This window comes from Lynx rufus, unplaced genomic scaffold (assembly GCF_022079265.1).
Source record: "Lynx rufus isolate CCGP_SWC_20201006 ecotype Redwood Valley unplaced genomic scaffold, mLynRuf1.p SCAF_1, whole genome shotgun sequence".
NCBI lineage: Eukaryota > Metazoa > Chordata > Mammalia > Carnivora > Felidae > Lynx > Lynx rufus.
This window is the reverse complement of record NW_025814823.1, coordinates 160277625-160302668: the sequence shown is the minus strand read 5'-3', so window position 1 is coordinate 160302668 and position 25044 is coordinate 160277625. Positions and strand designations below refer to the sequence as shown.

The following is a 25044-nucleotide window of genomic DNA, read 5'->3' as shown; positions in this document are numbered from 1 at the left end:
TAGGCTGTCAGAGTAAATCCTCCTTCATTAGCACCCTTACCAAACCACAACTCCACCCGTTAACATTTCACTAAAAATACTACCTTGCTTGTCATCTTTTATAGGAGGGTTTCTCAACAATGGTACTATTGTCTTTTGGGGCAAGATGACTCCTTGTTGTTGGGGCTGTCCAGTGGATTGTAGGATCTGTAGCAGTATTTCTGGCCTCTACCCACTATATGTCAGCAGCACCTGCCATTCATCTTGACAACCAAAAATGTTTCCAGATATTGCTAAATGTCACCTGTGGGCCAAAATTTCTCCTTGCCCCATTAATAACCACTATTGTCAAAATAAGTATCCTGGCCTCTCCACAGTTTATCTAAACTGTCATGAGTCAATGCCGTGTTAATACAATGATGTCCACAGTTTTCCAGTACTAATAGCACATTAGAATCATCTTTAAAAAAAGGTGAGCTTTTGGGGTGCCTGGGTGACTCAGTCAGTTAAGCGTCTGACTCTTGATTTCAGTTCAGGTCATGGTCTCACGGTTATGAGATGGATCCCTACACTGGGCTCTATGCTGACAGCACGGATCCTGCTTGGGATTCTCTCTCTCTCCTCCTCTCTCTGCCCCTCCCCTGCTGGTGCTCCATCGCACAGATGCACTCTCTCTTAAATAAATGTTAAAAAAAAAAAAAGAGGTGAGCTTTTAAAGAATGCATAGGCCAAGGCTTCACCTCAAAACAATGGGATGTAATCTCTTGAGGTAGGGCTTGAGCATTTTTCTTGCAAAGCCACCCAAAATTTCTTTTTCAACAGTTGAGAACTTACTTTATAGCATAGTACTCTTCCCAGCAATATATGCTTTAAAATAGATTTCTACCAACAATTTTTCAAACATTAGTAGAGTATGAGGCATACATACATTTGGGGAATAGAAGGCTGCCGGAAATTCTCAAATCACATTAACCACCTATAGCCCCTAAGTATAAACAGTGGTATCTTGCGTTTAGTTCCTGATTGAAAAAAAATATATTTTTTTCTCAGATCAGACTTTTAATGTATTTCCTTTTTTGAATGATGAATATGTTAATCCTTCCAGCTAATTCTTATCCCTCTTTTCTAATCAGCCTCTCTCAAAAGGGCATTTCTCACTGTCTTTGAAACATGTTAAGTCTTTCACCTAAACTAATAAAAATCCACAGCCCTTCCCCCGTCATAAGCAAACTGAGCAGTTTATATTTCCTCCCAAGTCAAAGTCAAACAATCTGAAAGAGAATTTTAGACTCAATGATCCAATTTCTTCATTTATCACATTCCACTCCAGTCTGGCTTCTAGCCCTATTATTCCAACAAAACAGTTCTAAGGCAAAAGATGCTTATCGTGTTACTGAATTCAATGGATATTTTGACTTTATTTCATGATTCTCAATAGTACTATACACTATTTACCTACCGCTCTTTCCTTGAAGTACTTGTCTTTGTTCTCCATTGAACAACACCCTTAACATCTGCAACTCCTTATCCAGCTCATCTTCCTCTACTGGCCAAAAATTAATTTAAGTTCTTGACTGCATACTCCTAGGCTGTCTTCCAAGTTAATTTCATGTATACTTAAGACTTTACTTCTCCGCACACACTTAACAGCTTTTATTCAGTCCAGATCTCTCTTCTAAGTTCTGGACTTCTATCTCAAAGACTTAGATGGCTCAGACGCATCAGAAAGTCAGTTAAATCCCAAATTTATGATCTCCACACCTACCCATCTCCAAACATTTTACAACTGAAGTGAATGCCATTACCATTTTTTCCATTCCATTATATGTACAGCTTCCCTCCTCCTCCTAACCCTGAATCTAGTTGCACCGGCAAATCCTGTGGACACTTACAAATCTGCTCTCTTCTACCATTAACACTATCAAGTTATTTTTTAGCCTAATTCACTCAAGAATGTTGTGTCTTCCTTGACATGCCACTAATCTTTTTTTAAGGCTAAACTTTCCAATTCGCAAAATAAACTCCACAGTTTAAACTCCTCCAAAAGTTTCCTTTTGTTCCAAGAACCCACTTCTTTACCTAGCTTTGGGCCCTGAATAGTCTGGCTCCTACACAGCTTCGTCTCCCTCAGTACTGTCTGTTCTAGCAGTACCAGCTTCCAGACCAGTCCAAACCAGAGCATTTCTAAAAGTGAAAAATGCCCATCCTCGGCAAACTGGGAGAGAAGTTGACCTCATTTCTCTGGCCCCAGAATTTTTGCCCATGTTATTTCTTTTACCTGTAAAGCTCTTTACATGTCGTTTGCTTACCTACTTCATATTAATTCTTCAGTTCTCAGAATGTCACTCCTTTGGGGAGACTTTTCTGACCAGGATTCTCCATTATGAATTCTCTTATGATTGATTCTTCATACCATTTTTCTGTTATGATTTCACACTAGGATTGTTTCCTGTACTAGACTTTAACTCTTTCAAGTATCTGTTTTTACTCTATTACGATCCCCTCACAACTCTCCCCCTCCCCCCGCAGAATGGCTGGTATGCAATTTATTGAATAAATATCAACATAATGCACTGGGGACAGACAGCCTGTACTCAAGGAGCTCACGATGTAGTATGAAAACAAATGCTTTATTACAAAGACACGGCTGCACTTAGAATACACAATTTGATGACCTAAAAGGGAGGTGTCGCATAAGGCGTCAGTACAACTGCATGAGGACACTCAACAATCCTTCACGACTTACTTAAACTTGTAAGAGGCTAATTCATAAGATAAACTATAACCATTTACAATGAAAGGTACCTTTAGGATGACCTGAAGAAATGTATGGCTAGTGTCATGTGCCTCTTAGGAATGACGGGAGGCAATGCTGGGGTCAGATTGTGAAAAGACTAAATAAAATATGTAGGCAGATTTGTGGTATATTTAAATATGTGTACTTAAATCAGGGGAGCAATTTCATTGGATTTCAAGTCTGAAAGGAAGCCTACAGCGTGAGCTAGAGGAAAAGAAGTAGAGAAATTGAGGCCTAAATAAACATAGTGAGGATTAAGAGAAAGGCTGAAGACAACATACATGAGGTAAAATGGACAATAAACAATCTGCAGGTGAGGAATGATACAGCATCAATGTACCAATTTGATATTAGTAGCTAAACTTTTTACCATCTGTACACTTAACTTTGAAATTAGAGGAGGTAGAATCTTCATATATACTCCAATGGTTAGACTTTATATATTGTTGCCCCTTAGTATCACCTCTTAAAACTTTCATTTGAAATTTAACTTGTGATTCAAGAATTTATCAGTAAAAATAACCCAAATGCAATGGCCATAAACATGGCAAATGAGATGCTGGTGGATGTCAGAAAAAATTTCTAAACACTATCCAGAACCTAGAAATTTCTGTGCATCAGAGAAGGGAAGGGAGTGCCCAATATGTATCTTTAGGAAAAAAAAACTTCCTAGGTACAGACTCCTGCCCCTTGCCCAACGCTGGGAACCACAGCTCCTGTTCTAGAATTTTAATGATTAAGAAAATAGAAAATGTAAATATTCACTATAAGGTGACTTAGAATTTCCTGGGTTCTATTTATAGAGGGCTCTGTAAATTTAAGTATCATATTTGGAAAGCTATTCCTCTGTTTGGCAAGGATCTGGGGGATGATGACATAGGTTTAGATTCTAAGCTATTTTAATACTATTCTGATTGTTTTAGCAGCTTCTCAAACACAAATTCTCTAGGCAACAAGAACATAATTATGGAATTAAAATCCTATCTTGGCATCCAAAACATTTATGAGAAAAACAAGAGTTACCATTGTCTTTATGTTGAACATCTTGCAATTCTGGATGTTTCTCAATCTACCTTCACCTACAGATACCCATCAGTAACTAGTCCCGGTAAAGCATATCAGAATCAAGGACCCACAAAGGGCTATCCTAGATTTTGTAAAAGTAATATGCTTTCCAAAGAATATGGAATTTCTCAAACAGGAAATAATAGAGACTTCCTGGTTGACATTAATTTTCAGGATTTTGCTAGTCATGTGCTGAGATTATCAACTGTCTTTTTAGTACCAATAAAGACAAAGTTTGTTCAAACAAAGTGAACCTAAAAATTTAACTGTACAGATAACAAATATCAAAAAAATACACTTGCTTTATTTATCAAATAACTTAAAAAACTTAACTGGCAAGAGTGTTCCCATTTTCCACTTACCTTGTTATTTCTTCACATTCTCAACAGTCATTCTAAAATTCTGTGGAGTCATAAAGTATATTATGATTTTACCAGAAATATAAATCTCCAAGGTTCAATACTTTCTTATAAATTTATTTTTTTTGCAAAAAAATCCGAAGTGTCTAGTGTTTATATGTAGTATATCACATCCGAATAGCAATCAGTAGTTTAAAAACATTTGCTATATGCTTTCAAAAAAAAAAAAAAAACAACAGAGTAAGTTCATACAATTGTTTTTGTAAGATAATGACAAATTACAGTACAGTTATAACTGAAGACTTTATTATCTGAATCATACTTCTGATGATTCAGAATGGTTACTGCAATGGTTACTGTTTTTCTGGGACTTTTTCTTTTTACTTACCACTCTAGTAATCCAAGAGAGATTAGAGGCACAAGAAGCCCCTATCAATAAGGCATCTTCATATTTTCAAAGCATAATATTAAAAACTAGCAGTTCCTACTTTTAGGGACTTCAGAAATGGATATTTGTTATGATCCTATCATTCTTCACAATCCAGCATTAGAACTATTTAACAACTAGGAAAAAACAAAAATAAAGAGACTGAGGCATACATCATTTTGCAAATTATGGTAGTGTTACATTTTGTTTTACTAGTCATTAATATTTTTTTGAGTAGACTAATTGCACCTGTTTGTCCTTCCCTACTCCCAAAGGGTGAGTGAATATACTCTTCCATATAACGACCAGGTATTTGGAGATACGTTTTGAGATCTTTTTGAAGGCTTTAAGCCAAACTATTTCAACAGCTGGTAGACTAAAACATGAATATTTCCCACAGGAGAAAATCATTATTTTGGGGATGGAGCTACCACATTCAAACTCATTTGGCTTGGAAGGGAGGCCTTTGCACCAAATCCAATCACTAGAGAATAGGATTAGAGAGTTTTATCATTAACCTCGATTGATTCAAGGCTGATCAATGGACTGGAAATAAAGTATAAAACAATTTTGATTTTAAAAATGCTTTCAAACAGAGTGAAACGGGACACCACCAGGCTTGAAAAGTGTTTCCGTCGACATTTCTAAAGGTTTGTAACAGGCCCGCAGTTACAGTTATGAAAGAAACCGTCAACTAAATTGCAGCAGGTTAAACTGACATAGTTACCAACGTCCCTTGAGTTGTTTTTCTGTTGCGAGTTGGCACCGCACCCTCCACCCCGCCCTCCAGGGACTTAGAAAGGTAGTAAAAGCTTTTTACTGAACCAGGCAAGGGATACCCACAAATGAAGAAGACTTATAGGAGGTCAATAACCCCGTCTCTATTTTTCTCCGTCTCCTCAGGTGCCCCGCCCGTTCGGATCAACAGCCACCCCCCACCCCCCCACCCCGAGGGAGCCTGTGTCGCAGGTCGCCTAAACGTAGTAGGCGGCGGGAGGTGACCACAGTTGCCCAACAGTTGGGTTCCCAAGCCTGGTGTGACGCACAGCCCCTCCACACCCCTCCGGACAGGCGCTCTGTCTGGTCCGGGAGCCCGAGGGAGATGCGATTTGAGGCCTGGGCAACCGGACCCCACGCAAGACCCTGCTCCCTCCGCGTATCCACCTCGGCCCACCCGCTGCACCCCCAAGCCCAATGTGGTTTTTAGCATTTCCCTAGCCCCCTTCCCCCCGCCCGCTTCCCCGATAGCTTCTCAGTCTCTTCGCCGCGAGGTCCTTGCGCAACGTTCCAAGTGACAGCAGCGTCCATACCCGCACGGAGCGGGCCTGCAGCTCCCACTTCCCGGAATTCAATTCCGGGCCTCTAAGGGAGGGCGCCGGAGCAAGGATCAGCAGCCCACGGCCGTGGCCAGAGTCCTGCGGCCTCCGCGCGGCCGGCGTGCGCGCCCCCAACCGTGAGCGTGCGCGCCTCACTCTCCGCCCGCCTCAGCACCAATAGCTTTCCTTCTACACCCCACGGCTCCACAACGTAGCCCCTCCCACCGTCCGCGCGCCAGCCGGAGGTGTTCGGCGTGCGCGCGCCCGTTCGCCCGCCGGCCCGCCTCGCGCCGAGTGGGGAAGGGGAGTGAGCAGAGGCGCTTACGTCGCGCGGGAGGCGGAGGCGACGACGACCTCGGTGGTGGTGGCGGCGGAGGCGGCTACGACGGAGACGGTTGCGCTCGCTCTCTCGGCGTCATGGCGGCTGCCGGGAGCCGATAAGCGGCGGGAGCGGGAGCGCGCGCGTGGCCGCGGCGACGACGACGGCTCGTTACTTCTCGCTTTTGCTGCCTTCGCCGTTGGTGCTTCAATAATGAATTGATTGTTGGAGCCGCTCCGCAGGGGATCGCGCGTTGGTGCCGCGGCCCGGGGCTTCCCCTTCCCCTCCGCGTCCTTCCCCTTCCCCCTCCCCCTCGCGGACTCCGGCTTACCCCGAGACGCCCGGAGCCCGAGGACTCACTCGGCGGCGGAGACCGCGGGCCCGGGCGCGGGGGAGGCCGCTGATCCGAGTGGGCTCTCTCCGCCCCGCGAAGCCTGCACGCCCGCCGGTAAGAAAGGGGGTGGCGGGCGGGTCAGGATGTGGCGGGGAGGACGGGAGCCGGCCAGGCGGAGGGCGGGGGCGGCGCGGTGCCCGGGCGGCGGCCCAGCGGCCGGGCGCCGGGCGAAGGCCGGGCCGCTCTGCGAGGGCCGGCGGTGGCTGACGGGCTCGGAGCACAGGGGGCGTGTGAGTGGTGAGCGCAGGCCGGCGCCGAGGAGCGCATCCTCGCGCAGGACGGGCGGGCAGCTGGGCAGTCGAGCCCGGGCCTCCTCGGCTTGGGGCTGGCCGGGCCGCGAGGGGAGAGCTGCAAGGCTCGAGCGGCAAGCACTTGCCCGGTGCGTTGGTCCCGCCGCGACCCGGGCTCCCAGCACGTGGGGAGCGGCGGGGAGGGGGAGGGGGCGGCGGCCCGGGCGAGCCCGGGAGGGCGCGGGGCGGGTCTGCGGGAAGTTTGAGGCGGGAAGAGAGACTCTGGGACCGGGATGAAGGCCCAGAGAAGGACGGGGCTGGAGTGGGGTCGTGTGCGTCTGGTTGGGAGGCTGCTTGAAGCGAAGCTGCGAAGTATAGATGAGGGAGGGGGAAGGTTTCCAACCTCCTTTCGAGTACCGCTTTGAAAACTTAGCAGGAGTGAAGCAACTGTGAAAAGACGGGGCTCAGAGAAGGAAGATTGAAGAGGTTTAGCCACTTAGGGAAGAGTCATTGTTAAGACGCGTGAAAGGCACCAGAGAGCTGCGTGCGCTTGGAGCTTCACAACTTAAGGTTGTGAGAAGGGTCTCAGAAAGAGGACTTACTCCGACAGGGAAGATGAGGGGGGGGAAAGGAAGTTACAATGTACGGAGAAAGCCATTTTGAGGGGCGAAAGGAAGGTGAAAAGGAAATAACGAAAAGATGAGTGAACTTTCTCGATGAAGAGAGACTTTCGAGAAAGAGAGGCGGTTTATTAAGTAGCTAGATTTTTAAGACCTAATTGTTTTATGGTGTAAAGCTCTTTGACTAGTTGGAATTAATATTTAGCGTTAAGAATAAATGTTGCGTGGAATGGTTACTTTTTGGATGACCAGTTCTTGCAAAGAGTCTACTGGACTGTAGTCTCTGGAGAATTACAATCCCAATGAAGATGCAGAGTTTGCTCTGATTGAGTTGGCAACAGCATATTTTCCCCCTCTTTTTTTGTGGAGTGGAAATAATCGTAGGAGTAAATTCTCTTTGCTGAGGTCGGCGGACAGCTCTGCTTTCAGTCGCCTGTCTCGGTACTTTCTGGCTGGGGAAGGATCTGACGTCTCCTTCCCCCGCTTCTTCCTCTCCCTCCCCTGCCAGAGATCTCCTTTGTTTATTCGTGGATGGCTTGTAGGTGACTCTCCACTGTTGTGCTGAAATCTTGAAAGGTGGAAATGCTGTGTCTTGGCTCATGATTTCTACCCCAAGCCCCTTTTCTTAAATAATCCTAGTGTATATTACCTTTTTTGTTGTTGTTTTTGAATGGAACCCTGCAAGCCCAAACTGGATAAATATTATTTAAATTTTATCACTCCACTCTCGGTTTACCTGTGAAAGAACACAATTGTTTTGACCTATACATTTTTCGCTGAGATTATGTGATACACTTTTATTCTGTTCTTAATGTGAGCATTTTCAAAACTTTTTCTCACTCAAGTACAAGAAGTTCTTGATAATAGGAATCAGTGCTTGATTAAGTTTTTCCCCCTTCATTTGTTTGACCAAGTATCCATTAAGACTTCATTTTCGGTTCTTGGGAAACATACATGTATGTATATGTTATGTACTACCACTTTGCTTTAGTTATCTGTTTATCTATAATGTGTATATATGTGTACTGACACACAGTTTTAGTCTAAAAGTTTTGTCATTCCACAAATACTTTAATTTCGTCTGTCAAAAATAAGCAATAGTGTGCTAAATTCTAGTAAGTAGGCAGGAGTGTAGTTAGTAGAAGCCTAAGCATTTTGAGTGAAAGACTCCTACTCCTTCCTTACCATCTCTAATTTAATTGGCCTCGGTAGATTTGTATAAGTTCTAAATAGATGGATTTATCTTTTTTTTCTATAGGATATTTTCTTAACTTTCTTAATATTTTTTTTTAAGGTGAATCAAAAGGGCCCCAGGAAGCCTGTGAATGTTGAAAAGAATTCATCTGTGAATTTTTGATGTTTAAGGAGTTCATATTTGTATTCATCTTTTTAACTGGGAAGATTTGTGTTTTATTTTAAAACTTCTTGATATTTACAATGAATGGACACAGCGATGAAGAAAGTGTTAGAAACAGTAGTGGAGAATCAAGGTAAGCACTTTATTATCAAGTATGTATTATGAAAAGAATGTAAAACTTGTGTGACTCTTTAGTTTTCCTAATAGGTGGCAGAGTTTTCAGATCAAATTCTTCCTCTTAGTTATCCAAACAGTTAAGTTTCTCATACACTTTGTCGATAATACAGGTTTTCTTTTCTTTTTTTTTTTTCATTGAGATGTACAAAGAAGAATTTAAATACAGAAAGTTGAGGTGACTTAAATCTCTTTGGTGGTTTATATTGTTTGGGTCAATTAATGAACTAGAGCAAGTAAAAAGAAACATTTAAATTGATTTGCCTGTTAGTGCACTCTCCAAATAAAGGCAGCAAGAAGTTCTTTACTTACTTTTTTCCAGGATTTTGTTTTCTATACCTGTCCTGTCCAGTATAGGAGCCACTAGCCACATATTGCTATTTAAACTATTTAAAATTACAGAATATTCAAAATTCATTTACACAGTCATGCTCAACACAATTCAAGTGCTCAAAGCCATATGTGGTTAATGGCTACCATGGTGTATTGTGCACATAGAAAACCTTTCTCTCACTGCAAAAGTTCTTTTGGGCAACACTGTTCTGGACATCTGTTAAAGTATTGTTGCAACCCTTTTTTTCCTCTATTTTCTTTTTAAATTTGAGTTTTAATTACATACGAATGAGTAACTTGGGCCATGTCTTTGCAAAGAAGATATAGTTAATGGGAATAAGCCATACTAAGCTGTTTGAATGTGTAAGAAACCTCTTAAATACAAAGACTCTTTAAATTCTTCTGTAGCCCCCTAATTTTGAGTTATCTGCACATTGATACAGCCCACATAGTTATGTGTACTTATCAGTAGAGATCAGGAATGTGAGTATTAGAGTCAGACTACCTGATTACTTTTCCCAGTTCTCCTTATTAGCAGTGTCAGGGAAAATTATGTTACCTCTAAGGTTTTGATTTTTCACTTACAGATGGGTATTACAATATTGTTTATTTTATTTAAAATTGAGGATAAGTGAGGTGTTCTATGTACAGGTCTTAAAATAGTTCCCGATATAATGAGCACTCAATATTTGCTTATTATAATTAGCATCATGTTTTATGTACCATAGGATACTACATAACTGGAACGTTAAATTACAGTAGTGGAGAAATGTGATGGACAAGAAACAGGAAAGTTTTGGCAGTTGGGAGGGTTTCAGAAAAAATGTTGGATAGAAAATGAGAAAATGAAGCAGTGGTATAAGTATTTGACTTGAAACTTGGTATTTTCTGGTCATGTTAGGTAGGGTTTATCAGCTTTCACAGGCAGACTATTTAGATAACAAGAACATAGAGAAAAAAGAGCAGTTATGGAAAGCAGCATTATTTAGTTGAATAGGTGTGGTATCAACATTACAAAACCTGAGTTGACAACTCTGTGTTAACTTCTTTCTCAACGGTAAAAAAAAAAAAAAAAGACTTAAATGATTTTGAAGTTTCATCCTACCACTTAATTTACAAAGTATAATAACGTATCAGACAACGGAGTTCCAGAATCACCAGAGTTGAGAGGTTAAATTATAAGAGTTGTGAATCTCATCTTTGATTCATATCTCTATAGTTGTCTTGACTGTATTAAGTGATTGGAAGAGTCACCTCGTCCACATTCTTTTATTCATCAGTGAGCAATGAAATGGTTAACAGAAATATCTAGAGAATACCCGGCAATTTAATAAACTACTCACAAAATAGGAAATAAGACTCGTGAGAGTAAATCTTATAGTTGAGTATTCAGATAGATCTTGTGCTTTTACGCTGTGAGCCCTTATTGCTCCAATCATGTTTTATGTATTTTGCTGCCATATCCAAAGCAAAAAGGGAGTAGTGGTAAGTCAGATTTAGTAGTATAAAGTGAAAAAAAAACCCTGTGAAATCAAATTCACTTAAAGCAATCTTTTATATGTATACTTATTTAAAATAATTGCAAATCATATTCTCTAATTATTCTGAGTCATTATTTCTAGTGTATAAGTTTTATGTCCTTCTGGGAAGTGTGCTTGTCAAGTTATCTTGTTCTTGCAACTGCCTTGGTGTTTATCAGAAGGAGGGAGACCTGCTTCTAATTTGCTTTCATTTTCTTCCTTATTGGTGTTATGCTATCCTTTTCCTTTGCTCTAGTGTCATTGTTACCAACCCTCAGTCACCATCACCCCTCACCCCAGAAAAAAAGTTTTTATATTAAGGCAGTACAGAGAAGGGAGATTGTGCCTAGTTAAGAGTGAGGATATGAATTTATATGTAGGGGGATTTCATGCAGAAACAAAATGTAACTATGAATATTAATATAGGGTTGAAAGAGGAGAAATACGCTCTGCTTTTAAAGTTGATATATATTCTAAATAGTTTTTAAGGTAAAATTTGATTTTTATTAGCTAGAAGTTTTAAATGTACTTGTGCTTTAGATTTTTTTTTCTTTGTGGAGGTTCCATTTGTTTCATGAAATAAAATTAAGCAAGTAGCCATTTGACAATTTTGGTTGGTATAATTAGCTTTCTACTGAAAGTTTTTTTTATTCTTGTCATGTGGAAAGGTATCTATGACCATTGACTGAAAGGAGGAAGAATACACAGGAAGATGTCTCTTTGGCTATGCTATAACTGACAATTTTGAAACTTATTTACTAAGAAATGTGGGTCAGGATGCACCTGCACATCAGTTTAAACTCAGCATAAAGTTTATTATATAACTGAAGTTAAGCTTTCTAAAGATGATATTGGAAGATTTCAAAGCATCAATTCCCAGTGTGTGGATTTGAGAAAAAAACAAAAATAAAAACAAAAACAATCCCTCCCCCCCCCCAGGTTTTCCAAATCCTAGTTAGACTTTTTATTTTAAAGTTCTCTTGAATGATGATTTAATCCAGAAATAGATTTGTGGATGAAGACCAGAAATATATAGTCACATTTTGCTAATTTTCAGATGATTACTACATGCTTAATCCTCAGAAGAATTTCTCTCCTTGGCCTGCAGATTAAATTTTTAATAATCTAGAATTGTTCATGTAAATTTGATTATGTATTTGAATCACTTTGATTAGCAAACTATGCTCTTGAAAAATTTTTAGAGTGAGGGAAATTGTTGGTGATGTGTTACAGTGGTCTTAAGCATTTACACTTAATGTATGTCTGGCAATTGAGCTTTATCAACCTTACTCTTAAAATTCTTTGGATTTCAACTTTTAAAGTGTTTTGTATAACTATTAAGTAGGAAATACTATCAATGAAAAGTTTCCAACTGAAAATCTCCTTTTGTAGAAACTCACAGTTCTTAAAAGGCTTTTTAAAAGACTTTCAGAAGCCCTGTAGTCTAAAGGACCTGTTAAATTTTTTTTTTTTTGATGTTTGTTTATTTTTGAAGAAGAGAGAGACAGAGCATGACGGGGGAGGGGCAGAGAAAGAGGGAGACGCAGAATCCTAAGCAGGCTCCAGGCTCTGAGCTATCAGCATGGAGCCTGCCCGGTGTGGGGCCAAACTCCAGAACCTGGAGATCATGACCTGAGCCAAACTCAGAGGCTTAACCTACTGAGCCACCTAGGCGCCCCTAGGACCTGTTAAATTTAAGGAACACCCAAGTTAAAGTTAACTTAGACACAGGCCATGTTGGTTTTTTTACCATATATTTATTTGTTAGTGTCTTGTTGAAAAGTATTGTGGTATACCATTTTTGGAAACATTGCATTTATGTACACACATTCCAGAAGGTTTTCTTGCATCAAAACAGTTTTTTTCACTAAGTAAATTTGAATAATTTTTAAAGACAATACTAGTTAAAATGGTATTTTCTAAGTTTCTTTGCATTTATCTCCGTTTTAAAAAAAGAATTCATTCTAAATTTTTTTTTTAATGTTTATTTATTTTGGGACAGAGAGAGCAAGTGGAGGAGGGGCAGAGAGAGACGGAGAGAGAGAGAGAGAGAGAGAGAGAGAGAGAGAGAGAATGAGAATGAATCCCAAGCAGGGTCTGCAGTGTCACTGCAGAGCCCCACTTGGGGCTGGATCCCATTGACCTTGAGATCTTGACCTGAGCCGACATCACGAGGTGTGCACTTAACTGACTGAGCCACCTAGGAGCCCCTCAGTTCATTCATAAATTTCAAAAGGTTGTGCTAAGAAACATTTTCCTATGATGTCATTATTTGCAGGAAAGTATAGCTCTTTTATGCCATATTCTGTTAATCCCCGTTTTTCAGCTCTGTATATACCGTCTTCATCTTTTCCTGTTAGTTTTTTCTTTCCTCAAATATTCTGTATGTGCTACTTAATCTAAGATCATTTCTTACATTTTGAAAATTCAATAAACCATTATCCAGGAGCTTTAGCAATAGGTTACTCTCTCTCTAAGTAGAATTTATTGAATTAAAATTTTCATAGTATTTCCTAGGATGATTGTTAATCTAGATTACTATAAAGTGTTTAAATGTACTTATAACTGGTAAGGATAAGACAACTGTGTATGATTTGACTTTCAAATACATTACTTTTATCTGCATAGGCATGAGATAGTGTGGAGACAGACATTAATTTGTAATTGCCCGTTTTTATACTGTTTACATAGTTGTTTGTTTAAGGACTTGGTGACTGGTAGGTTATATCTGGTACAGTTCTGTATTTAAAAATAAAGAGTATTTCTTTGTGGTGAAGAGATAAAGAATAGATGGAAAAAATTTTCTTACCTTTTTTACAGAAAATTAAAAAAAATACATAAATAGAAAAGTTAAAGCTCCAGTTGTGGTCCTTGGACCAGTAGAATCACCTGGGAGCTTGTTTGAAATGTACAACCTTGGCCTTCCCCCATCCCCACACCCAGCCCTCCTGAATCAGAATCTTCATTTTAACAAGATTCGCAAGTGATAACGTGTTCGTATTAAATTCATATGTATGTAGATGAAGCTTTTTGCCTGGAGTCATTCAGTGCCTTGCTATTTTTTTTGTTATTGAACTTGTTATTACACATGCTTTCTGCCCCCCCCTTCCCCAGAACCCCCAAAAGATGGTGTCATGGCCCATGCCAGCAAGAGGTTGAATACATTTCATATCTCTTGAAACAATCTTAATGGCATGCAGTAATTATTGAGCTCTTATTCTTACTGAGGCAGGCATGGTGCACATAGTGCACAGTGTATTACATGAATTTATCATAGTTCATTCTCATAAAATTCCTGTGATGTATGCAGTATTATGATTCCTACTCTCCAGAAGGGGAAACCAGATTTTTAGCCATTTTTAAAAATCTTTTTTAAAAAACTACTAACTAAATTCCACACTTTACTTGGATTTCATTGGTTTTTCCATCAATGCCACTTCTGTTCCAGGATTCAATCCAGGGTACCATGTTGCATTTAGTTGTCAACTGTCCCCAGTATCCTCTGGTCTGTGAGAGTTTGTGTCTTTCCTTGATATCCTTAACAGTCTTGATAAGTGCTGGCCAGGTATCCTATAGAATATCCCCCAATTTAAATTTTTCTGATGTTTTATTAGGGTAAACTGGGGTTATCAGTTTTTAGAAAGAATATCACAGAGATGAAGTGCTCTTCTAGTCACATAGTATGGGAAGCATTAATAGCCACATGATATTACTGATGATGTTAACCTTCATCACTTAGCCAATGTAATATTTGCCATACTTCTCCAGTTAAAGTTACTGTTTTTTTCCTTCCATACTGTATTCTTTGGAAGCAAGGTACTATATGTCCAGCCGTCTCTCACATGGCTGGGGGGAAGGTTGGAATTAAGTTCCATCTCCTGCAGGGAGGGGCTATCTACATATATTAAATAGAATTCTTCTGTAAAGAACTCTTCTCTTCGATTTATTCAGTCATTCATTTACATGAGCCTGGACTTTCATGTATATGTATTTTATACTTTGGATTATAATCCAGTAAATTATTTATTCTGTTGCTCAGGTTATTCTAGCCTTGCCCATTGGGAACTGACTTTCAAGTTGGCCACTGTATCCTTGTTACATACTTCTATCCTTTTGCCCTAGAACCAGCCATTTTTCCAAAGAGCTCTGGATCCTTTTGTTGGAGACAAGGGTATTAGAAACCAAGGTTTGGGTGCTAGGTATGCTCGTTACTATGCAGTTATCACTGCTTCCAGGTCCTCTCAGTGGAAAAAGCAGACAGAGCTATGTAGTATATATATGTATACTAAACTACCTATATCTGCCTATCTGTAGTTTCAGTGTCTATCAGTATGCATGTTAAGGTAAACATGAGTTCGTACTGATGTCTCCAACTCTAATTCTGTACTACAGGATTCATCCTAACCTTCCTTTCTTGCTCCTTTATAACTTCAATCTCCTTCAGAGAGAAAGCTGGCTCCTACCATCCACCATCCCATCATGCACTTCAAGCTCATATACAGGTAAAGCAGTTTCAGAATTTTTAGGCCATACTCCCAGAAGAAAAAAATTATCAGCTAGAATACAGTGTTTATGTATCGTATTTACACAGTTGGTAATATATTTAGCTTTACAGTTTCTAGTCAAAACACTGTTTTCTAAAGTTACCTAAAGTTAGCTTCTTCCTCCCACCCTCTTCAGTGTGGTTGTCATAAATTTGTAATAAAGTTAGATTCATTTGGCACAGTTTACATTCCATTCTGTGTTCTTCAGTCACATGGGTTGATTTTTTTTAATTTGCATATATTACATTTACTCTGTGATGTACAGTTTTATGAGTTTTGACAAATGCACAGAATCATTTATCCTCCACCCCATTACTATACAGAATGATTTTTTCACCCTAAAAGTTCTCCTGTGTCCCAGATATACTGAATCAGAATTTTCATTTTAACAAGATTCCCAGAAGATTTGTATGCATATTAAGTTCATGTGCATATAGGAGAAGCTGTTTATCTGGAATCATTCAGTATCTTGCCATATTTAAAAATTATAATTAACTTGAAGAAAGATTATTATGATTTAGAGGTGATAATGCAATAGCTAGGTATTAACGCACAGTGAAGTGAATATACTCAAATTCATGGAACATATAGGTATACAAGTGAGGTGAAAGAAAATGGAATTACTGGAGTAAATAATAGGCTGTAGGGAAAGTTTTCATGGAGCTCTTCAACTTTGTAATCTTGATGATAAGAAATGATGTAGTTTGGAAAGAAAGGGAGAACAAATGGTATATATTCAGTAGTGGGATGGAGAGGAAAGTTTTTGCAGAGGTCATAGTCCCCCAATAAAGAAGTATAAGTTCCTAATAAAGAGAATGTGTTGGACCTGCTACCTTTGCAGTTCTTTACTCTGACGTTTAGTCCCAAATGAAGGAAGGAGAGAAAAGTATAGCTGAATAAATGCAACGTGTATTTTTTTTAAATGTTTATTTGAAGAGAGAGAGAGAGCACATGTGTGCATGCAAATAAGTGCCAGCAGGGGAGGGAGGGAGAGAAGGAGAGAGAGAGAGAGAGAGAAAGAGAAAATCCCAAACAGGCTCCACGCTCAACTGGAAGGCAGACATGGGCTTGGTCTCACAACCTTGAGATCATAACCTGAGCCGAAATCAAGAGTCAGACGCTTAACCAGCTGAGCCACACAGGAGCCCCAAATGCATCATGTACTGAGAGAAAATCGCTCATGTGAATAGACTGGTCAGAACCACTGGTTTAAGGAGATAGTCTAGAAATTTATTGTACCAGAATCAAGTTCTTAATGTATGAATGACTGAGAAAATTGCTGTTTATAATTAAGGATATATTATCTGTCACTGTGATAGGAGGTGATTACTTAGTCAACTTTAAGTAAATGGTAAACTGTATTTGAAAGTTCTTTGGTGTGGATGTATTGAGATCTAAGTTATCATTGAGATTAAAGTACAAAGACATGGAAAGTTTTGTCTAAACAGTACTGGTTTCTGGCATCCAATGTCTACAGTAACTCTCGGAGATGAGCCATAAGGCACAAAAATAGTGAGGAGTTCCTTCCCTCCCTCCCTCCCTCCCCCTCCCTTCTTCTTTCCCTCCCTCCATCCCTCCTTCCTTTCTCTCCCTCCCTCCTTCCTTTCTTTTTCTTTTTTCTTTTTTTCTTTCAAGAGGGAGAGGAAGAGAATTCCAAGCAGGCTCTGTGCTGCCAGTGTAGAGCCCACCACAAGGCTTGAACTCATGAACCGTGAGATCATGACTTAAGATGAAACTAAGAGTCTGATGCCTAACCGACTGAGCCACCCAGGTGCCCCTAAGTCAAGTATTGGCAGTGTCAGGTGGTTATAGTCGATACAAACAGAATGACAGCGTGCATCAATTTGAAGGTAGGAGACAGAGAAGTTTAATTGTAAGACAAATGGTTAGTTTCTACATCAAGCCCAATGTCAGAATGAAATTTTTTATTGTTGTTTTTTAAAGAGATCTTGTAAAACCCTGGTGATCTTAGATTTTATGTGTTAAAAGTCTTGATAATGGGGCTTTTATGATGGTGAGGTATATTGACAGGCTTAGGCAAAAAGCAAAGAGAAATTTTTATACCCAGGAAAATGATTGGTTAGATGGCAGTAAATACTGTGCTGGAGAGCTATTATGTAAAGAAATGGGGCCATTGGAGAAGAGTGGAGTTGCAGTCTAAATTCCTTCAAAGGAGACCATTATTTTTGTGCTTGAAGTAGATTATAATATGATTATTGCCATTTGATGCAAACTACTACAATATTCCCATTTCTAAATGAGTAAATCCTGAAGTAATAAGAAGTATATGAAAGGAAATTTTATAAGAATTACAATTAGTTGTACATGAGTACAAAAAATGTAAATTTCTTTATTACCGTTTTTGTATGTATTTTATAGCAAATGATTGACTTAGGGTTTGGTAGTTTGTCTTAGTCATGTTATACTACTTTGGTGATTTTACTTAAAAAATTTTTTTTAATTGAGTGGTTCACAGTAAGTGGAGGTTTCTGTTGTGTGCAGTACACTCCCATGGGTATCTGCAGAGTAATGAAATACTATAAATAACTTTGTTAGTAAAGCATATAGTGCTGGGAACTTAGTTTTTGTAGCAGTATTCATTAAAGTAATAAAAAGTATATACAATACGTGTTTCAGAAATCTTTCTTTTTTAATTTTTTTAATGGTTATTTATTTTTGAGAGAGAGAGAGAGAGAGAGAGAGAGAGAGAGTGAGTGGGGGAGGGGAAGAGAGAGAGGGAGACAGAATCTGAAGTAAGCTCCAGGCTCTGAGGTGTCTGCTCAGAGCCAAGCTTGGGGCTTGAACTCATGACCATGAGATCATGACCTGAGCTGAAATCGGAGGCTCAACCGGCTGAACCACCCAGGAGCCCCTCGAAAATCTTTTTTAAAACAAATTAATCAAATGGATAATCTCTTGAATGTTTATTTCTTTAATATTTGAGAGAGAGAGAGAGAGAGCAAGCGAGCTCACGCCAGTGAGGGAGAGGGGCAGAGGGAGAGAGAGAGTCTGAAGCAGGCTTCATACATGTGGAGCCTGATGTGGGGCTGATCTCATGACCTGAGCTGAAATCAAGAGTCAGACGCTTAACTGACTGAGCCACCAAGGTGTTCCTGGATAATCTCTTTAAAAGTAAACTTTTAAATATAGTCATTTTATTTTATTATTACTGTTAACTTAAAAGTTGAGGATAATCTTAAGCATATGCAAAAGTAGTGACCAGTAGTAAAATGAACCCTCATGTACACATCATCTAGCTTCAACACATTTCATCTCATGGGCAATCTAGTTTAATTTCTAAATTCTCCAACTCATTTATTTTGAAATGTCGTAATTTCTACATAGATTAGACTTATGGTAGGAAATACTTACGGGGAAAACATAAATGTCATCAGTTAAGCTTTATCTACTTGTTATAAATTACAGAATTAGATTTGTGTCATGTCATTAATATTAACAACAGATTTTATGTGTTCTATGAAACTACTGTTTAGTAACTTTCAAATATATATAGTAGCCTTTATTTCTCATCTGTCTCCCTGAATATTTATTAGAGAAACTCTTGAGTTTACTGTCTTTACCTGATATTCAACATGACTAAACCTAGTCATCTTTGCAATTAGTGATGCTAAATGTGACCCTTCCTAGCATCTGTTTCTAGCAGTTTTATTCTTATTTATGCAACTGGAAACTTTAAGGTGGTAGAAGCATACTGTATTGTGAGTTTATAGTAGAATTTTGACTTGGTTTTGTAATTTAGAATGCTAAAAGGAACTGTTGGGTTGATGTTCAGTGTCTAACAAACAGTGACATTAGTTGGTTTTCAGAACCATACAGATGGATAGATACATTCCATATTTTCTCAAACCTTTAATATTTTTTTTTTATTTTTTTATTTTTTTAAATTTTTTTTTTTTTCAACGTTTATTTATTTTTGGGACAGAGAGAGACAGAGCATGAACGGGGGAGGGGCAGAGAGAGAGGGAGACACAGAATCAGAAACAGGCTCCAGGCTCTGAGCCATCAGCCCAGAGCCCGACGCGGGGCTCGAACTCACGGACCGCAAGATCGTGACCTGGCTGAAGTCGGACGCTTAACCGACTGCGCCACCCAGGCGCCCCTCAAACCTTTAATATTTATCTGATGGCTTATAGTGAAAGATAAGCTGGATAACAGTTTCTAATACAATGTAATTTTAAAGAACTTAAAGGTAGTCTGATCTTAGTTATCTAGATGAACTCTTGTCATTTAAAAAATTTTTTAAATATTTTTATTTATTTTTGAGACAGAAACAGAACATGAGCAGGGGAAGGGCAGAGAGAGAGGGAGACAGAGAATCCAGAGCAGGCTCCAGGCTCTGAGCTGTCAGCACAGAGCCTGACGCCGAACTCTTCTCATTTTTTAAATGATTGTTCTAGGGTAATATATTTTAAATAGTAAGTTGCAGCATGTTAGAGGATTATGAACAGTTCTTTTTTTAGTGAGAGAGGATAGTGTAAACTAGAACAGAAAATACAGTGTGCCTCTTGTACCAGTAGTAGTTCGCCACACTTTTATGCCTATGTGTGCATGCATGTGCATGTGTGCACTGCATCATGATATAAAACATATAAGTCATAGTCCAGAAAGTTTGAGAGCCATTGCCTTTGGCCACCAATTCATTTTCTTAGTTTTAAGTATTTCCTCAATACCTACTAGTTTCCATATTGTTTCTCTAGTCCTGTTGAAGTAGATAACAGTCTATAAAAATAACAGAAATGAAGTCCCTGACTTAATGAATCCTAGGATGTAGAGATACATGTGCACAAAAATAATTGTAATATTGTGAAAGAATAATAACATGAGCAAAATATCATGAACACATATGTTGGTACAGTGATGTGCCTGAAGAAATTGGAGAAGGTTACATAAAGAATATATTTTTGAGTAACTTTAGAGTGGATTATCAGTTACTTCAGAGATGACTCATTCTCTAGAGGGAAAATTATGGGGAATACTACCAGTGAGTTCTAAGATGACTCTTTCCATAAAGCCTTGCCCTTGATTCCATTTCCCTTACCTCTAGTTCCTTAATCAGGAATCAATGCATCTTTATATCTTTGATTCTCATAAGTTTTACTTTTTACCATGGTATTTTGTCTCTTCTAAAAACTCCTGTTAATTGAAGAGATGAGCCAGTGAATTCACATTGTATATGTATAGAACTTATTCTTTCAAAAGTGTGTATTGCATAAACGTTATTATAGTATGTTAAGTAGAGAACCTGTTAAAGTGCTGTATATACTAGATACCTCAAAACACAGGGGCTCACATAGTCACTTCTTTTCCACTCTCAGGTAAGTGAGCTCTATTCCTTGAGGTTATTCAGTTACCGTGACTAGTGGGACAGTTTTGCTATCCTTAATACATAGCTTCTTTTGCTCTACTAGTTGCCGTTTTCAGACCACAGGAACAAAATAGGGTAGGGGAAGATTTAAGGCAAGCCACTTTATTAAGGCTATGACATAATAATCCCACATCACTTCTAGCCATATCCCGTTGGCTGGAACCTGTTCACATGGCCACATGTAGCTGAAAGATAGACTAGGAAATCTAATCTTTAGCTGGGTGGGTGTATAGCAATGAAAACTGGACAACAGTTATGCAATACTAAAGGGCAAACAAAATGGATACTGGGTGAGTGTGGAGGAGCAAGTAGACAACGTACATAAGGCATAAATATAAAAAGTTACTTTAAAATAATCACTTATACTAAGAAATTAGTGGATTTTATTTTTCTGAATTTTCTTTCATTTCTTCACATGTGTTCATAATTTGTACACTTGTTACAATACTGGTATTTGGTTTCTTCACTTATCCTTCTCTGAGCCTCAGTTTATTTATTATAAAAAAATGAAAGGATTAAATGAGAATCCAGGTTCTGGCACATAGCACCAATTAGTAATCACCCTGTTTATCCTTGTTAGTAATTTGTATTGAAAACTTGAGTACATCATAGGTGTTATTCATAGACACTTTATATATTTATAATTATGACAGTCTGAAGAACAGCTGAAAGCAGAACTTGAAGTAATGATTCTGGTCTTGAACTCAGGAAAAAGACGAATTTTTTTTTTTTTTTTAATTTCTGATATCTACTAGTATTGAATTCCCACAATACATCAGACTATATGCTTTACATCTCTTAATCTTCACAGTAATCCTTAAGTATATTTATTATTTCCATGTGCAGAAACCTGAGGCTTGTCTAATGGGTGTACATATATAAATATAATTAACAATGTGAAGAAAGAGCTAGAAAGCTAGGAAAAAATAGGTTAGGGTTAAACTTCAGAGCATTCAATCAGGTTAGCCCTGAATTTCCCCCATAATTATTTGTCAAAAACTTCTTTCAAAACTTCCTCCAAAGAACTCCTTTTGCATGGTATTGATCTTAAAACAGTAATTAGGAGAGGGAACAAGGCTTGAAATGAGAATTTAATGCAGTATGTTTGTTCTTTAGCATAGTAAATATAGTTGTTTGTTTATGTATTACTATGTCAGGCATTTAATCTTTTATTAATATTTCTGTGGAAAAGCAGTTTACGTTTTGTCAGTGTATCCTATAGCATTCCTTCCCTATCTTTCCAGAGTCTAACCTACAGTTTCTTGACTTTGTCAGTCCATTCCTAGTCCTTTATCAGGGCCAGTTTCTTCTGTTGCCGATTTGATGGTAAGGGAAGCAGCTGCTCCTTGTTGCCATTTTCTTAGAAGATTATTTTATTCATTCTTCCTTTGTGTGCCATTGCAGACTTAGTTTCCAATTCCTGTGATAAAAAAGCAAAAAAATACTTGACTTTTTTTTCTTGTAATACAGAAGAATCTTTGTTTATTCACTTGAGAATATATTGTTTTCATGTACCCATTATAGGTCTTGGTGGGTTTTTTTTTAGTTTAAAGGACTGATTTGAGTGGAGTGTTGAGTGCAGATAAAGGAGGTGTTGCTATGCTGTCATATGCTAGGTTAAGCTAAAAGATTCTCCTAAAGTATTTCCTACCCACAAACATATGAAAATCTAAATAAAATAGTGCAAGTGGGCAAAAAATAGGCACACTGCTAAACTTCAAAGAAGACTTCATTGTGCCAGCAATAAAAAAGACCTCAAAGCCAGCATTAGGAGCAGTAAGCTCTGAGCAAACATGGCAGCACAGGGGTATTTGCAGGGGCTATGGGGTCTCTGGACAGCAGGGTGAGATTGGAATTGAAAATAAGTGTTTGACAATGGAATTAAGTCTCCTTAAAGTTGGGACCCTGTGTTGTATGGATAAATTAGAGTATAGTGATGAAGATATTTTGAAATCTGTGAAGAGCTACTTTGTTTTGTCTAAACTAGAGTATAAATGAGAGAAAGGACCATAGGGTCCAAGCCGATAACATAAATGAATGAAGTTGTCTGAATATAAGACACTTGTTTGTGGGAGGTGACCAGTGAAGGTCATGCAGAAATTTGGTGATTATGTGCATCATTGGAAGGAACCAGTGCTACTTGGATATAGACAATTGTGACCATGTGGGAAATAGATTCAGTGTTCTAGATTTTCTGTGTCCTCAAAATTATTTCCCCCAAACAATTTTATTTTTATTTTTTTACATTTATTTATTTATTTATTTATTTATTTATTTATTTATTTCTATTTGAGAAAGAGAGAGAGAGAGCACGTGAGAAGGGGAGAGGGGCAGAGAGTGAGAGAATCTAAGCAGGCATGGGGAACCTAACGCAGGGCTTGATCCCATGATCCTGGGATCATGACCTGAGCTTAAAATCAAGAGTTGGACGCTCAACTAACTTTACCACCCAGGCACCCCTCCTCCAAACAATTTTAAATTAGATGACTTAGAGAAAGAAACAAATCTGAAAGAAGAAAAGTAGAGGCAGAGAAACCAGGAGGAAGGAACAAGACAACTTTGAAAGACTTAGGCTTATGATATTTTGAATAAAAAGCCAAGAGGTGGTAGTACTGTTTACTTACATATTTTTAGAGTCTGTTAGAGTCCTAGAAAGTAGGGGTAGAATTAAGTAAAATACCCAGGCAATACAACTATCTTAATCATGTACCACTGCCAGAAATCTTGCTAGGTGTCTTATGTAATCTGGGGGTGGAGATTTAGAATAACTTGATTGGAGAAGTGAGGGATCAGTAAAGTAGGAGCACTAAGGAATAGTGCAGAAAAGTTGCAAAAATAGTACCAAGAAATTCTTTATATACCCTTTGCTCAGATTTGCTACTTTAACTTTTTGCCTTTATATTTATATATGTGATGTATATGTAATACGTATTTATTTTTCCTGAATTGTTTAAGAGCACATTGGAAAAACCATGCCACTTTACACCTTAGAATATACGTATTCCAAGAATATAGGCATTCCCTTACATAAGGCATGTATAGTTATTAAATTTACATTGATGGAATAATCTTCAGTCAGTAGTGAGTTTGGTCAATCCTAGTCATCTTTCCATATAGAGTCCAGTCTGAGATCACATATTGTATTTGGCTGTCATGTCTCTTTAATCTCCTTTAATCTGGAACACTTCCTTTTTGTTTTTCATGGCATTAGTATTTTGAAGATGATAGGCTAGTTATTTTATAAAATATATTTCTTAATTTGGGCTTGTCTTCTATTCACTTCGGGTTAGATCCAAGTAATGCATCCCATACCACATGCATCCCTGGCTGGAGTACTGTGTAAGTGGTGATATATCTTTCTCAGATATATCTGGAGGCTCATGTTGCCTGTTGGTCCCTATTCACTATGTTTGTTTTGATTACCAGGACAGGGTGGTTTCTGGTTTTTCATCTGGTTTCTCATTTATCAATTACACCAGAAAACAATTTCTAAGAAGACACCTTGAGACTGTGCAGGTATCTTACTCATCAAACTCTATCCCTAGATTTAGTGTCTCTTGATGATTCTCGCCCAAACTAGTATTTCTATGGTGATTGAAAATGGTAATTTTCTAACACTGCTCTCCTGGCCGTATTGACCAATTGGTGGTCAGAGCCCTATCAGAGCCCTCCACTGTCTTTCTTTCTGCCTGTCTGCCTACCTACCTACTTATTATCAGCATGGACTTGAGGATTCCTGTTTTATTTACTGGGTAGTAACCTTTGATGGACTGTTTCTATGCTTAGGTCAGATTTGCCAATGAAAGCTTCTTCAAGTTGGCTCCTATGTCCTGTTTTGTTTGTTTGTTTGTTTTTTCCTGTTCTTTTGAAATGCCTCCATTTCTTTCTTTTTTCTTCTTTCTTTCTTTCTTTCTTTCTTTCTTTCTTTCTTTCTTTCTTTCTTTCTTTCTTTTGCTTTTGGGTATAGCAGGATAGTTTAGGTTCGTCTTGTACTTTCCCTGTCTCTAGAACCTGCCATTTTTCAAAGCACTCCCAGTTTATTTAAGTGTGGAATAGTACTTAGCTATCAGGATCTGGGTGCTAGACGATTATAAAATTTGAAACTTTAAAGGGATATGTTTACATTGGTTGATAAGTAGCAAATCAAAACATATGCTGTCATAAATACAAAAAGATGTATGCAGTGGGCCATGTTTTTAGGCTTGGAAGCAAAGCATATTCATC

The 25044-nt window shown here is 38.6% G+C and overlaps 1 protein-coding gene across 3 annotated transcripts in view; it reads left to right on the top strand.

The window, feature by feature from the left end:
• The first annotated feature begins 6229 nt into the window (after positions 1–6229).
• Positions 6230–25044, top strand: part of CHD1 (chromodomain helicase DNA binding protein 1) — a 77807-nt gene continuing 58992 nt past the window's right edge. Inside the window, exons 1-3 of one of the 3 annotated variants that reach the window (XM_047089596.1) lie at positions 6230–6710; positions 8801–8996; positions 15335–15392. In XM_047089596.1, the coding sequence (XP_046945552.1) occupies positions 8948–8996; positions 15335–15392 (107 nt within the window). In that variant the 5' untranslated portion in view covers positions 6230–6710; positions 8801–8947. The remainder of the gene's footprint in view (positions 6711–8800; positions 8997–15334; positions 15393–25044) is intronic. The other 2 variants (XM_047089577.1, XM_047089587.1) reach the window with 2 other exon arrangements.